General features: G+C 41.1%; 1 protein-coding gene and 1 long non-coding RNA gene across 9 annotated transcripts in view; one reads left to right on the top strand and one right to left on the bottom strand.

Annotated features, from left to right (window-relative positions):
• SPATS2L (spermatogenesis associated serine rich 2 like) overlaps positions 1-15,834 on the top strand; it is a 166,970-nt gene that overhangs the window by 72,564 nt on the left and 78,572 nt on the right. For 4 of the 6 annotated variants that reach the window (XM_082397369.1, XM_082397372.1, XM_082397368.1 and 1 more), the window contains one exon: positions 9,920-9,980. The exons of 1 other annotated variant lie outside the window; for it this stretch is intronic. In XM_082397369.1, the coding sequence (XP_082253495.1) occupies positions 9,942-9,980 (39 nt within the window). In that variant the 5' untranslated portion in view covers positions 9,920-9,941. Of the gene's footprint in view, positions 1-164; positions 287-9,919; positions 9,981-15,834 lie in introns of those variants that run through there. One more of the 6 variants, XM_082397370.1, reaches the window with a different exon arrangement.
• The window catches only part of LOC309631240, a 41,587-nt gene that overhangs the window by 7,884 nt on the left and 17,869 nt on the right, over positions 1-15,834 (bottom strand). The window contains exon 1 of one of the 3 annotated variants that reach the window (XR_014246138.1): positions 284-9,912. The exons of 1 other annotated variant lie outside the window; for it this stretch is intronic. This is a non-coding gene — a long non-coding RNA (uncharacterized lncRNA). Of the gene's footprint in view, positions 1-125; positions 207-283; positions 9,913-15,834 lie in introns of those variants that run through there. One more of the 3 variants, XR_014246139.1, reaches the window with a different exon arrangement.

The raw sequence follows: 15,834 nt of genomic DNA, 5'->3' as shown, positions 1-15,834 counted from the left end.
AGGGCAGTTTTACAAAAAGGAAACAAGTATTTTCGAAGTAGGTGAGTCCCTCCGAGCCTCAGGTGGCCTCAGCCACCAGCCCACCCCTCGGCCACACCCAGGATCCTGCTACCTACCCCACCTACCCTACTCCACCTGCCTCGCTGTTGAGATGACTTAACTGGACGCAGTAAAAGCAAGTTGATAAAGGTGGCCAGTTCCGGGACAGGGCTTATCTGTCTATCGAGAAAGGCAGTCAAGACGTGCGCTGGAAGCCCTGATTTGGAACACCAGGACACCTTACCAAGTGAGTCGAGGTGGATTTTGTTGGAAAGGCTTAGGAGCAGTAGTACTGGGTGGGGGGAGGAGGCGTGAGAGGGGCTGGCCTGTAGTTCTCTTCTGCCTCAGTTGCCTGGCACTGCTCTCCCAGCAAACGCCAGTGCCTGTAAGTTAGAACATCACAGACTGTTTTGATTCAGCCAGTGCCAGTGACGGACGTTTCAAGGAAGTAGGAGGGACCTGACTTGCTCTAATACTTTGAGAAAACTATTAAATGTTTACTAGGAGGGTTCTGGCTTAATGAACCAGGAATATTGTGAGTTCCTTAGAACAGAGGTTTTTGAAACCAGAATATCCTCAGGAGAGACGGTGGCTTCCTTTACCAGGTGTTTATTACATGACAGATGAGCGCGCTTGCCCAGAGTTGGCTGTGAACGTAGAGCTTTTGTTTGCCAGGTTTTGTCAGGATTTCTCTTTGCCAGGCCAGAGCTATAGTGCAGAACCACAGTGCGTGTTTTCTTTGGAGATGAATATCAGTGTTTTCCTTCAAAATATGCTGTAAAAACTTTAAAAAAATATACAGCCTCCACTTCCAGCCCACCCCCTCTAACTGCGAGCCCACCTCTAACCCTCTGGTGAGCCCGGTCTCTGGGGTGAGACTGGCTAGCCGGGCAGATCACAGCACCAGCATTGCTCTGCCTCGAGCCTTGAAGCAGGTCAATTCCAAGTCTGATTTCCTGAGTCCACACGCTGATTTCCTTCCCCACCTCTTCTTTTCTGTGTTTTTGCTTGTATATCTGTCTCCATCAGAGGGTTTAAGCTCCTTTGGGGGCAGGAGCCCTGGAGTCAGGAGGTCCAAGTTCAGATCTCAGCTCAGGCACTTACTGGCAGTGTGACTTGAGTAGCTCACCTCTCTGTGCTGGCATTTCTTTTTCTATAAAATGAGGGCTGACATACTCCATAAGGTCTTTATGAGAATTAAATGAGTTCATACATGGAAGGTGCCGGGTATACAGCAAGAGTTGCATAAGTGGTATTTTGTAACCATTGCCAGCATTCCCCATAGAGCCCAGTACATTGTAGGTGTTTAGTAAATGTTCGTCACATACTAATAAAAAACATTGCCCTTTGTGTAGGAATTGCCATAGCTGGTTGAAGAGCTGGGGGAAAAGAAAAAAAAGAAAGAAGGCATGGTATTTCCTTTTCAACATTTGGGGAGTTGGTGTGAGGTAGTTTGGTGCTCAGGGGTGTGAAGGAGAACTGTGCTTAGTCTTTTGTCTAAACCCCTCTGGAGTTTGGGATTTGTTCTGCAGGCGGGCAGTAGGGGATGGTGGGCAAGGCGGTGTGATCTGTGGGGAGAGAGCCTATTATGGCATGCTTGGAGAGAGTGGAATTTATTCTTCCGAACCTTGTAACGCTGGCCACTTCACCTTTCCCGAGGCATCTCTGAGGATAGGCCTGTTTTAAAGACTTGAGCTGACATCATCGCATCTTAAAAGAACTGAGCATAATTGAATTGCTGATACAAGTGGGTACTTGCCTCGGCCCCGGGTCACCCACATCTCTATGGAAACACATGTTTGCTTGAAAGCCCAGCAATCAGAGGCAGAGCCTTCCAGGAGCCAACATGGGGTCACTTTTAGAAAAAGGCATTTATTTATATTCTCGAGCTGTCAGAGACCTATGCAATGAAATAATTTCAAATTAAATAGAGAAATCAGGCCGCAGATGAATGCTAATAGAGCCTGCCACGCGCCCTCCCCCTGTGCTCGCGGTGCCTGAGATCTGCACGTTTATTTTAGCTGTCCTTTGCCCTTTTCCGCCCATTTGCATTCTGCTGCCTTGGGGAGGTGGTTTGGCACTTTATGCAAAAATGGTTAATCTTCATTCATACTTGTGTGCCGGTTCTAAAATGGAAAATGCAAAGCCGGGCCCGGCCGACTCTGTGTGTGCAGCGTGTCCAAGGGTGCACAGTCCGGATGACTCTGCTTCCTACACAAGCACTCCGGGCTGTTGAGTCAAGACATTCTCTCATAAAGGTCTGAAACTTGCATCAGCACATCTTGCCCTAGATGTGCTCAAGTGATATCCTAAGTGATTGGAAGCTTTTATCTGCCTCTGGAAGCAGGATTTTTCAAGCAAGTATTGACTGTTAATGACCTGTTTAAAGAAAACATTCAATTTTCTTTCTTCCCCCCACAAAGAACTTAGTAGGCAGTGACATTTCTAAACCAAAGGCCAACGCTGCTTTTCAAAAGGGGCAGAGACAGGGCTTTTAAATGTGAATTTTTTTTCCCTGACATTTGCCCTTAAAATGCTTTTCAATGAAGTTGTTCTAACAGTGGGTTTAGTACACTGAAGTGTCTTTGAATAAAAATCAACCTTGAGATTTTTTTTTCCCCCTTCAAATTAAACAAAAAAGTTTAGGTAAGAGTCTTCATATGAAATTCATATTTCAGTCACTATTCTCTGTTTCATTGTTTATGAGTCTTCATTCCCAATAATTAAAGCAACTTTCCTCCAAGGAGCAAGGCACTGCACAAGAACCTTTATTAAACTGTGGGAATTAAACCACAGAAGAAAGAGCTAAAGTACTTAGATTACGAGAGACCTCAGTAATTACAAGACCAGGTAAGGAACAGTTAAGGGAGGAGTGAAAGGGAAGAGGACACAAAATGGAAGACAGAGAAGATTAGGCAATGGAAGAGTTAAGCAACAGAAAACCTATATGACGTTATTGATACATTTAGGCAAAGTCCCAGTTTTATAGAAGGAGCACTGTTTCCCTCTCCAGCTGGCATGTAAGTGCCCTTGACTGTGCTTAGGGGACTGGACAGTTAGTCCTTGACCATTATAAAGGTGATCTTTACAGAGAAATAGCCTAGTACATGGGACACAGCACCCACGTCTTTTTTTTTTTTTTTTAAGGTGAATTTTCAGCTTTCAGCTACCCTAGCTACTAAGTGCTTGCATCACCCCCAGGGCCCTTACAGACTTGAATACCTGAGAGCTGAAAAGGACCACAGAGGTCCTGTGCTCTGACGGCTAGAGAAGATGCCACCCCAAAATACGGCAGTGGTGGTTCAGGACATGGTACCCCAAATATGCCGCTTTGGCGTATTGATTATTGTGAGGTGTGGGCACTTGAAAAACAGCAAATGCAGGAAGAGGCTTTCTCTGAACTCCCCTTTTCTGCTTAAAGACAGATCGTCCAAAAGGAGCTCAGTTGTCATAAATTCCCTCCCCTGGAGTTTCACCAACCAGGGAGGATGTTGACTTCCTTCACAGGAGGGGAGACTAGAGAATGGACACCACACTCAGCAGACTTTGTCACAAGCTACCATACCTCCATCTGTTCTTCTAAGGGCTCATTCGTCTTTCCTAAAAGTCATTTACTCTCCCCTCTGCTTTTCCTGTTAAGATGGTATTTAATCCTGAATTCTAGGCCACCTCGGGGGAGTTCTTCATTTTTCCCTGAGTATCTCCCATGTGTATGTGAGATATACATGTTAATAAACATCTGTTTGTTTTTCACGTATTCATCTTTTATTGCAGGGGTCCCAGCTAAGAACTCAAAGGGTAGAGGGAAACTTATTTTTCTTCCCCTACAACTCCAATCTCTTTTTCTGCAACTGAATACCTGAGGCCCTCATGCTATACTCTGACAATCTAGAACCTTTACTCAGATGTTCCATCAGGACAAATGGTGGCCCACATAGACAGATGTGCAGGCTTCCCCAAGCTCTCTGTCAAAATTTCTCTGTCCTGTTTCCCATTCTCTCAGAGCACCACTCTCAGCTAAGAGCCAAATGATGGCAGTAGAGAATGAAATAAATTAATGTGTGAAATTGCACCTTCTTCCAGAGGTGGTAGTAATCCATAAGCTGAGTAAAAATGTACACATCTCTTAAGAAGTTTCCCCAGGTTAGGAGTTGGTTCTCTGGGAGACTGTGGGACGCTCTGTTTTGACAGAGAGGCTTTTTGCTGCTTCTCCAATCACATCGCATAATTGACTTCCTCCCCGCAAGATCAGTCCCGATTCTTCCTCTCTGAGGCAGCCGTGAGAAAATGTCTCAGGATCTATGTGATCACAACACTGTCTAGGCTGTACCAAAATCAAATACAGAGACACTTTAATTACTTTAACTTAGAAAGATGGAGTAGTTAAACATTAGACCCTGGAATGTCGTGGAGCCTCTGGGCAACATTGCAGAACCAGGAAAGCAGCTTGTTGGTCAAGGGCCCACTAGATGAAGCTTCTAACATTCTCATCTGAGGCAGAAGCCACAGGAAAACAGCCATCTCTTTATAACAGGTACATTCCCTCCCATTCCTGTGAGAGTCTAGTGCTTTGCTCTGTAGTCTGTGTGCCCTGCGAATGTACAAAGCATACATCACATGCCTGCCCGGCTGGAGAAGGCAGCGCCTGGGACCGGTTTTATTCTCCTTGCAGAGTTCTTACTGCAATTCATATACAGTGAGCCCCATGACTTGTTTATGATGCTTTTGAGGTGTTATCAGCACAATGGCTCTGGGCTCCAGAGCTTCAGACTGCCTGGGGTTGAGTCCTGGCCCTGCCACTTACTGTGGGACCCTGGGTTGGTTACTGAATCTCTGTGCCTCAGCTTTCACGTGTATGAAATGAAGATAATCACAGTTTCTACTTTATGGGGGTATGAGGGTTAAATGGATAAATATGTGTCAAGCACTTAGCAGAGTGCCTGGCACAATCTAAGTGCTCCATATTATTATTGTTATTAATATGTTGGTGAAAAGACCATTCCCTAAAGAAACTAGCTCCCCACCCATTTATCTATCCAGGCATCTGGAGAATCTGTTTGTTGCGTGTGGTGATTGGGATCAAGGAAGTGGCCCATTCTTAATATTCCCAGGCCAGAGACTATAAAGCAGTGGTTCTCACAGTTTGGTTTGCGTGGGTCTGAATGCCCTGGAGGGCGGGTTAGAGCACTGACTGCTGTGCCCCCCTCCCAGAGCTTCCGATCCAGTCCTTCTGGAGAGGGGCAGAGAATTTACATTTCTTACAAGTTCCCAGATGCTGCTGTTGCTGCTTCTCTGGGAATCCCACTTTAAGAGCCACTGCTCTAGCACAGCAGTTTCCAGTAGAAGTATGATGTAAGCAACATAGGCCATTTAAAATTTTCTAGTAGTAACATTAAAAAAGTAAAAAGAAATGGGTGAAGTTAATTTTAATGTTATATTTTATTTAACTCAACATGTCAAATATTATCATTTCAACACACAATTGACATAAAAATCTATTGAGACAGTTTACATTCCTTTTCTGTAGCAAGCCTTTGAAATCCAGGATGTATCTTACGCTCCCAGGACATTCTGGTTCAGACCAGCCGCATTCAAATCTGACTTTGCAAGAAAATGACCCGAGGAAGTTTCTTTTTTCTGGCCTCCATCTCCCCCCCCATACCAACTGGCATTCTCTATTTTTATGTTTTTTATATATCATGGGAAAACGACCTTGAAAAAAATTGTTAAAATCATTATTTTAAATTTTTTCTTATGTATTTCCTCTGGCTCTCTGAATTCTTTTCAAGAAAAGTGATATGACACCTGAGAACAGGAAAGGCAGTCTAAGAGCAATAATAGGTTTCAGAGAAACAAAAGTGAAACTTTATTACTGTCTACATAGTGAAACAGGAGGGAAAACGGAGATTGGTAAATCAGAAAGCAACTGGCATTTCAATATACTGTCTTAACTTTTTATAGTTTATATGATTGCATGAGAAATATAAACATATACATATCTTTTTTAAACTCCAAGTTTGGTAGTTGATCAGATTGTGGTACATATTAAACTTCTCTGAATTGTATTAATTAGAAATACTGAAACAAATGTATGTGCCGGAATTTGCACTATTCAGGTGTATTTTTCATAAAGAATATTTCTCTTTTTTACAAACTAATAGATTTTCTGACTAGCATTAATACATATTAAGATCTTTGCATAAGTAAGTTCAGTTTGATGGTAACTATAGTTGTGGATTATTAATTTTACACTGGAGATGTGTATAGATGATATATTGGTGATAAATGGTGAAATGCTTTTCTTTGGGACTGACATCTTTCCTAATAAGTTTTTGACTATGGAACATATATCTAAACTGAGGTGAGAGATCAATCTGAGATTTCATAAATAAAATTTCAGTCAACAGTTTCCTTGATCTTTATTTTTCTCTAGGATATATGTAAAACCTAGTTGATGTATACGTATATTTGTAATGTTATTACTGAAAACTGAGGTGTAATTATAGGGAAAAAATTTCAAACAATACCTAAGCTATTAAAATGTTGCACCAATATCAGGACTTGTATTTCTGGCTTTCTTCATTTTCTATTGATTATTTATATGCATGGGACATGTATGTGTGGATTTGAATAGTTAGGCCCCAGTAATTGGTCTGTTCTAAGAAGAATTGTAGTGATAATAGGAATTAGAAACCAGGTTCTTCCCCAAGAAGTCAGAGATCGTTGTACCTTTCTTATGGACTTAAAGCTCTCGAGATCAAGCTATGTTAGAGATAGACCATCAAGCATGGTGACCAAGCGTGATGAGAAGGAAATACGAGGTCCGTTGGCCCCAAACATGTCAACTCACTCACAGCATCAAAGGCTTCTCGGGTTAACCCAGGGGGTCTGCAACTTTGAGGGATGGAGTTTCAAGTTGCTGAACTCTGGGCCTGTCATTTAGGAGGAGGTGACAATATATTGTTTCTTAGAGGAAAAGTTCCTTAACTATTTAAGTTAAGCAGTTAAGATTCAGATTAAGTGGATCTGGCTGTCCCGATATAGTTCATAGCAGAGAACAGAATCCCAGAAGAATAGGGGCACAGCACAGTTTCATTTTCCTAGGGGCGAGGGAGTCAGAGGAAAGGTAATGGGCATGTGATGCCATGCCAGGGCGAGGTGTGCTTCTGAATATTCTGGAAGGGCTAGTGCCAATCTGAGTTGTGGACACTCAGGAAGGGCCTTTGACACTGAAGGTCAACCTTGTCCCTGTTGTTTCTCCTTATCAATAGAACCCAATTTAACTATCTAGCCACTTAAATTCTTAATTCTTAAGGCAAATCAGATTTATTTTCTATTTATATTGAAATCTTTCATTTAGTTTCCATAACTGGAGCTGTAGCTGATTTCCCAATCTCTCTGTTACATACCAGCCAGCGGAAAGCCTTGATGTGCAAAGGCCATAGGAATCCAGCTGGAAGGAATTGCCTGTAGAGATAGCACACAGGGGGGAAAAAAAGAGTAAAATGGACAAAGAAGAGCTCCCTACAAATTATTTTTATCTTATCTTCCCATCTGAGAAACGTGTAATAGCCCCATTCTACTCTCACAGCCAGCCTTATCCTTCCACAAAAAAAAATAATATTGTAATCAATCTTACTGGCATCACAACCAAAGAAGAGTCTTCCTTGACTTAGACGCCAAAGCAATGAGAAAGGGAGTTGCCAAGGAAATATATATATTCCTATGAATCTAGCTCACCATTCAGTTACTGCCACTTACTCAGATCTCAGAAATTTTCTGTCCTCTGTGGAATTCCTCCCTGATTTCTCTATAGATTATAACACTCCAGCTTTAGAAAATGCTGCACACCCAAATCCTAGACATCAAAGCAAAACAAAAACAAAACGCTTTTTCTATCAGATTTCACACATCTATAATGGCAGGAGTAGATGTGTCCAGAAGATGTAGCTAATCCAGTCTAATGAGAGGAATTGTGCCTCAGATCCATCTTAACAAATTGCCCCAAGTGCTGCTGTCTCCTTTGAGCCTTCCTCACTCCATAGTGGCAGCCTGTGTCTCTTTCTCTGTCTTCCCCATCCTCATTCTCTCACACACGTACATACACTGTCACATGTAGAAAAATCTATGTATATGCAGTGTATGTTTACATAATGCCAGAACTTCCATTTGAATAAGAAAATCAACCATTCAAATGTCTTCAGATATCATACTTATAGACTATCTTGCAGGCATTATGATGACTGATCAAAGGTTTCACATCTATGGCTTGTAAACAAAAACATCTGATTATTTGTCCTTATACTTCACATACCATCTCTAGTCACTGTTATGGATAATCAGAAAATAATCCTAATGTCTTTTACTAGTAACTCTCAGGGGCAAGAATAATGAGAATGAAATTCAGACATTATTTGCCAGCTAGCATTATTTACTTTCTCCCTTATGCCAAGGCAGAGGATATAGAATTTACCATTGGGAAGAGTTATTTAAATGGAAGGTGTGTCCAGTGGGATGGGCACTCTTTGCAGAGTATATGGGAAGGAGCTGTCTTACTGGGGGTTGAGTATGCAGGGTCTCCCCTACCACCGTGCCCAAATGCATGTATCAGCGGCAATGTCATTTGGAAACTTGTAAAAATAAAATTGTACTGTTTCTAATATTTAATAATATAGTAGATAATAGTATATGGACTCCTATTTGAGTGGTAATAGAGTTAAGATTACATATTGCCAAGCTGTCATCCTAAATCAACAAAAGGTAATGGATCTGAATTTATGCTTTATTTAAGACCTAGGCTTAAAAGAAAACGGTGGGGAGAAATCAGAGAATTTTTGCAAGTTATCCCTGAAATGTATCAATTCTAGATACACTCTTTGTAGCCAAAGTCAAAAAGGATATAAGAAAGAGTTTCAGTGGTTCTTGATTGACAAAAAGCATTAAACATGCAAATAGGTAATATATTGATATCTCGGCCTGTCTAGCTGCTAACTTCTGAACCAATCTGTTTGCCCATTGTAAGTCATTTATGCTCTATTTCAAAAAGAGATCGAAGCTATTAAAGACTTAAGGTGTAGGTTCTATAATAATGGTAAAAGATTTAGACCAGATGAGAAGAAGAAAAACACCACAGCTTGGTATTAAGAATACAGATCTTCTCATAGTGGGCTACTTTTCAAAGAAGATTGGACACCAAAGGCCAAAAACCTAAAGAATTTAGGAAAACAGAAGGGTTATGGGCAGTTTTAAGAGTACATTTGAGACTACAGATCATGAATTTATGGTCATTAAAAATATGATACAGGTATATATGTGTTGATCTGGAAGAATGTTCATGTATTGATAAGTGAAAACACAAGTTTAAAAACTATTATGTGTTTCTTATGTTTTAATCTGGAGCCATTTCTCTTGTTTCTTCCTGGAGTGTTTTGGTGTAGTTACATACATGCAGGAAAGACTCAATCAATGTTTGCTATATTGACTAGAGACTAATAAAAACATTGAAACAGTAAAGATTGTGATGACAATGCTTAGTTAAAATAGGTACACTTTTCCTCCTCTCACCGCTTTTGACCACCTTTCTTTTACATAATAAGAAACACAGGTTAGGTGCATACCCATCTGTGTTTGTCATTTTCCATGTTGGTACAGTGTGAATAAAATATGTTACATTGTTGTCTGGAGTTATCACAACATGCCTTTAGAGCATATCTAAGACAAGTGCTTAGCTTGAAAGTATTTTTATAGTCTAAGTTGGTATTTATGATTATGGCTGAATGAAATTGTTTACTATAGTGGAAGAGAGCATAAAAATAACACATTGAGAAATCAATTTTAAAACTTTAAAGGTAATCATTTTTTTTTTTCCCCTTCTTGGTAGGGCTTATTCCACTAGAAGCAAGATGGCTGAGCTCAATACTCATGTGAATGTCAAGGAAAAGGTAAGATATAGTTATATATTGGCTTGCAGTATCCAAACTGGATACTGTAGTCTCTAGCTAGTAAAAACTCAGTTATAATGGAAGAAGGGAAAAATGGTTTGGGAGACTACCTAGTAAGCTTGACACACGAGAAAACCATTCCACAGAATCATAAGTAGCATTTACTAAGTGGGTGTTCCGCATATTATATTCATTTTCTCATTTAGTCTTCACTATAACGCCATGTAGTTATTTTCATTTTACAGAGGATGGAATTGAGACACAGAGAAGGTAAGTACTTTGCCTGAGGTCACATAGCTAGCAGGCAACAGAGCTGGGATTTGAAGCCATCAGTGCTGTTCTACAGTTCATACCCTTAACCACCATGCTGGGTTCCATCTAAGAGCGGGGGTATCATGCTGCATCTCCAGAAACAGCCTCGTAGAGATATCCAAAGCGTTCCCTAGTGGTCGGGCTGGGTAGCCTTTACAGTTTCTTTCGACGCTGAGGGTTCATGACTCTGAAAATCCCCCCTCCTCATTATTTGTTGGAGGCTGATTGTACTTCAGAACCCTTCCAAGTCTTGTCCTCCCCTGTGAATTTTCTCCGCTTAGGGTCACAACCCCTCCCTTGCCATATATGCTCCCTTGCACTGTTAGCTCTTAAATGATCATACACTGTAGATCCCATGAGACCAGGGAGTTAAATTTGTCCAGACCACTCGTCTGGCACCAGGGGAGCTGAGGCCCTAGAAGGGGTTTGTCCATGGTCACACAGCAAAGTGAAAGAGCCTCACCTGGAACTCACTCCATTCTTCCCCAGGGCCACCTCCCACCTCCATTAGGCTAACTGCTTGAGGGCTGGAGTTTGTCTTTCATCTCTTTCTATCCCCACAGTGCCTAAAACCCTGAGTGAAGGATGAAAGAAGTAACATTACTGGAATCCTCAGTAATTTTTCTTTCCTTTAGCCAAGATGTATCAGACTCCTGTTTCGTCCCAAACACTGTTCTGGATGCCGACGATGCGGCACTGAGCGTGTAGATGAGCTTCCTGCTCCCGTGGAGCTTGTTTTTTAAGGCAGGGAAACAGAAAGTAAACACAAGAACGTATAAATGAACACGATCATTTCATATAGTGATGTCTACGGTGAGGAAGATACAGCAGGGCGGCACGGGCAGGTGGCTACTTTAGATGGGGTTGGTCAGGGCAGCCCTCTCAGAGGAGGTGATATTTGAGCTGAGATAGAGAAAACAGGAAAGAAACACCATGCAGTGATCCAAGGACAGAGCATTCCAGGTAGATAAGCAGAAGCAGGTGCCTGAGGAAGACTAAAGTTCATCGTGTTTGAAGAGCAAGTGGTTGAGTGGCCGGTGTGGCCAGAGTGTGGTAGGCAGAGGGATGGTGATGGGAGATGAGGGCAGAGAGTACGCCAGCCACCAGAATTGGTAGAATACTGACTCTTCACCTGTTTCCTCAACCTCCACAGCATCCAGGGGTGCAAGCCAGGGTTTCACAAAGTTAGATGAAAAAAAAAATGAATTTTCATCGTTACTCATATCTAAATGAAATTTAGCATTTCCTTCCATCATGAATATAGGCAAGGGAGAAAAACAACCCATAGGAGTAGCGGGAGTACCTGTGACTTTCACAACTAGAAATCACAGGTGTCTTCATATCAAATTACATTTGTTGCAGATATCCTGAAAAGCTGTTTGTTCATCACTACTTCACAATTACTGTAATTACAGAACCTGCCGCTATATTGTGTTATTTGATGTTGACAGAGAAGCACGTATGTTACTGTAGCATAAAATTTTTTATTAATATTTTAATGTTATTTCAATATGAGTGGTTTCCTCTGTAATCATGTATGTTTTATTTAAACATTATTCTGAGAGGGACCCCAGTGGCTTCACCAGACTGCCAAAGGGGGTCTGTGCCCCAAAAGGTTTAGAAGCTGAGACAGAAACATGTAGGGTTTTATTCAAAGGGCAAAAGAAGCCGTTGAAAGGAATTAAGCAGGAACATGACTTGGTATGGTATATTTTTAAAACCTCCCCCAGCTTTGCCAGCTGCTGTACTACTTATTTTATAGATCTTCATATTAAATAACTTTTCTGTTTGATGAGGACACAGAGGCTTGAGATAAAGTGATTTGGTCAAAGTCAGACTCTCAGGGAATATGAAAGAGCAAGGATTCAAACTCAGCTCTGTCTGGTTCTAAAGCTCACGCTCTTTCCACTGTATTACTGCTTCCAGAGTTTTCCACCAAAATAACCCCAGGGCTCAGGAGAACAAACTTGCTACTTTGGGACATGGTCAAAACCAACTTCCACATATAATTTCTTTGGAGTCTTCTGTGTGATCTTAAAAATGGATGCAATTTTTTTTTTTTTTAAACTTTGGGTTTATTTATTTAATTATTTATTTATTTATGGCTGTATTGGGTCTTCGTTTCTGTGCGAGGTCTTTCTCTACTTGCGGCAAGTGGGGGCCACTCTTCATCGCGGTGCGCGGGCCTCTCGTTATCGCGGCCTCTCTTGTTGCGGAGCACAGGCTCCAGACGCGCAGGCTCAGTAATTGTGGCTCACGGGCCTAGTTGCTCCGTGGCATGTGGGATCTTCCCAGACCAGGGCTCGAACCCACGTCCCCTGCATTAGCAGGCAGATTCTCAACCACTGCGCCACCAGGGAAGCCCTGGATGCAATTTTTTTATCCATTGTATTCCGAAATATATTCCATATATTATATTAATACAGAACTGTTTTCACTTATTGACCATTGAGCAAACAGTAACAGAATTCTGGGCCCTTTTACGTTGCGGCTTCATATTCTCTGTGACTCACAGTCATACACTCGGGTGAGACTATGTGTTCCCAGTTTGAGAAGCTGGGTCTGGCACCACAGTGCTGACCAAATATTGGCCCCTTTCCAAATATCTGTTGATGGATGGGTTGAACAGCTGCTAAAGTTGGGTTATGGGAAGGAAAAGCACTTGAAAGAATCAGAGTCATAGTAATTGATTCCCTGCAAAACATGGCCAGTGGACAGACCAGTATGGTAGGCTCTGCAGATAGAGTGTCTTATTCAAAACAGAGGTGGCCTCGAGCCAAAATGGGGAAGGAGGCGGATCCGTGATCTCACAGACCACAGAGGTTCAGGGTGAATGCTCCGTGCATGGGCTCAGGCGACACATTCATCCATTTGTCCTGACCAGTGTCACATACACGTAGGGAGAGTAACAGGAGATGGTGTTTCTGCCATTGCACTTCAGTAACTTATCAAAATGTTGGCATCGTTTTGAAAGAGGGTGATGTTTAAGTTGTAAATATTATCCATCTGCATGACAATGGAAGTAAAGCTCCTCTAACTCAGTAAATTCCATCTTCCCATATCAAAAGGTTAATAGATTTCTCAGCTCAATTTAATAAATCATAATAAACAACGGAAAATTCTGATCATTTGTAATTTTACATTGATTTATTTTCTTACTTTTATTTCCTTTAGTGATTAGCTTTTATGGCCTTTTTATGATTAGTTTGTTTCCCAATCTGTCACACAGCAATGACATTTTAGTTCTGAAAATTAAGAATAATAACTGTTATGTCTTAAGTTATAAATTATAAGCTTTTAGAGATGTGAGAACAGATCCGTGTGGTGTTTTTATACACTAGCCAGTCAAGCACTGTGGGAAATTAAATACTTAGTAAAAGTCTTGCAGTGAAGTGAGTTCATCATTTATCTCTAGTGGGTCCACTATTGGATGAATTGGAAAGGAAGAGGTGCTTTGGTGAGAGAATCATTTCTGTCCTCATGCAGCTTAACTTAAGGTCTCTCATATCCAAGACAACTGAAATTGACAGTTGACACTCTTTGTGACTCTTTTAAAGTATCTCCATATTATTGGACTATATAACTGAAAGGATTTAAATTGGAAATATCCTTGAAGTCAAAGTTTGATCTCCTTAGGAGTGTGACATCCATCCTCTGTGTGAGCTCACCCTGTTTACATTTCCACCTTTATCAGTAGCCACTTCTCTACTCTCCCTTCAACACAGCCATCCTGACCATGAATGTTTCTGCCTCCAGGCCTTTGCAAAGGTAGTTTCCTCTCTCTGGGACATCCTCCACGGGGACCCGACCCTCACTCACCTCCCTTTTAGGAAACCTTTCAGATGGCTCCTATCTCTGCCCTCCTGCCCCTCCTGAATTATTGGCCCTTCCTCTGTTCTCCTTTGTGCTTCAGTGAGGCTCTCTGCCTTCTGCCTCCATACCATGATGGTTAGTGGTCTGTCTCCCCAAGGGAGATTGTGTGCTCCTTGGGGGCAGGCACTGGGCCTTTCTCATCTTCGTACTCTTGGGTTTGACACCTAGTTGACCCCAGTTCGAGTTAGATAAATGAATGGATAACGAATGAATGAGAACGCCTGCTTGAATCGTTACGTTCTTTAGGGACAAATTTCCCATTCACGATATTTTGCAAAACCTCAATCCTTCTTGAAAACTGAAATGTAGGTTAATGGAAGTGTCATCTCATTTTAGTACTCTCTTTGCTATTAAATAAAGCAAGTTTTAAATTGCTTCTAAAAACAAGCTTAGGTTACTTAGGTTGACTACTTGTGGTTCTGCAGAAAAGCAGCATCTTTATGAGATGGTTATCAAATACTGGTGGTCTCAGGTAGGTTTTGCCAATAACAGATGAGGTCCTTTGGTGAGTAACCAGTCATATCCCATTGTACCCCCTCCAAAAAAAAGAGAAAAAAATCTCCATATCTCATTTTATTAAGGAAAGATACCAGAACAAAATCTTCAGGCTAATCAGGGATCCTATATTTAGGGCCAATTCAATTTCTACAGCTCTTTTCTAAGTAACGTGTTTTTTTTAAAAGAAATTTAACACTAGAACCTCATAGATGAGTTAAGGATAGGGGTCAGTAGTGACTATTACATTATTCTCATGTGAAGCACTAGGGTACCAAGCTAAATTGACTTATAAAGTTTTAGACGTAATTCTCAACTGAGTAAGAAAGGATTATTGGAACTGGCATGCACAAAATAACATTTTCAGTCAGATATTTTCATGCATTATTATAATTCAGTTTAAATAGAATACAATTCAGCAGTACAATTTGGTGATGGAAAGCCAAGGGGATCCTGGTTTGTAAAACGGGATTACAAATGGAGTTACAAAATAATATTTGCTGAATGTCTAGTTATGGTCTGATAACTAATTCCAACAAAAAGTGATCCTTAAGCCACTGTAGGGAACCAAGTATGCTTGGGAAGTGATCTCCAGCAAGGTAAAGTCATGGAAGGAGCTTGGAGTTTGGAGACAGTAGCAGAGATAAGTAGCTCCCTGATTACTAGTTGAGCAGCCTAGAGCAAGTCACTTAACTTTTCTGGGCCTCAGTTTTCTAATCTGTAGATTGGACATGAAAACAAAACCTACCTGACAAAATCATCAAATACAGTAATAAAAGTAGAGCTGCTTTATGAGCTCTTAATCCTATAAACTATAAAGGATCTGGGGGAGCTCATCTGTGTATTTTACAATTAAAAAATGGAAAAGGAGCCTGAGTTAATGTTTTTGTTAGTAACTCAAAACATAAATTCACATAGAACTGAGATTAGAAAGAAAACACAATAAAAAGCCCACATGAGAAAAAGAACATAAAACTGGACTTGACTTTCTCAAACTTTTATAGCTATTGCTGAGCCTCACAAAAAATAAGTGGGATTAGAAAATATGATGATATGGAAATGGGGAATCACTTAGTCTATAATATCCTCGCTGCAATGTGCCACTTATTATGAATAGCTTTTTGAGCTGTTAAAGTTATGGAGGTAAATTGGGTTGTAAACAATAATTATATAG

This window comes from Balaenoptera borealis, assembly GCF_965194805.1.
Source record: "Balaenoptera borealis genome assembly, chromosome: 6".
In the NCBI taxonomy this organism is placed as follows: domain Eukaryota; kingdom Metazoa; phylum Chordata; class Mammalia; order Artiodactyla; family Balaenopteridae; genus Balaenoptera; species Balaenoptera borealis.
Note: the sequence above shows the minus strand (reverse complement) of the source record. Positions and strands in the feature narration are given on the sequence as shown.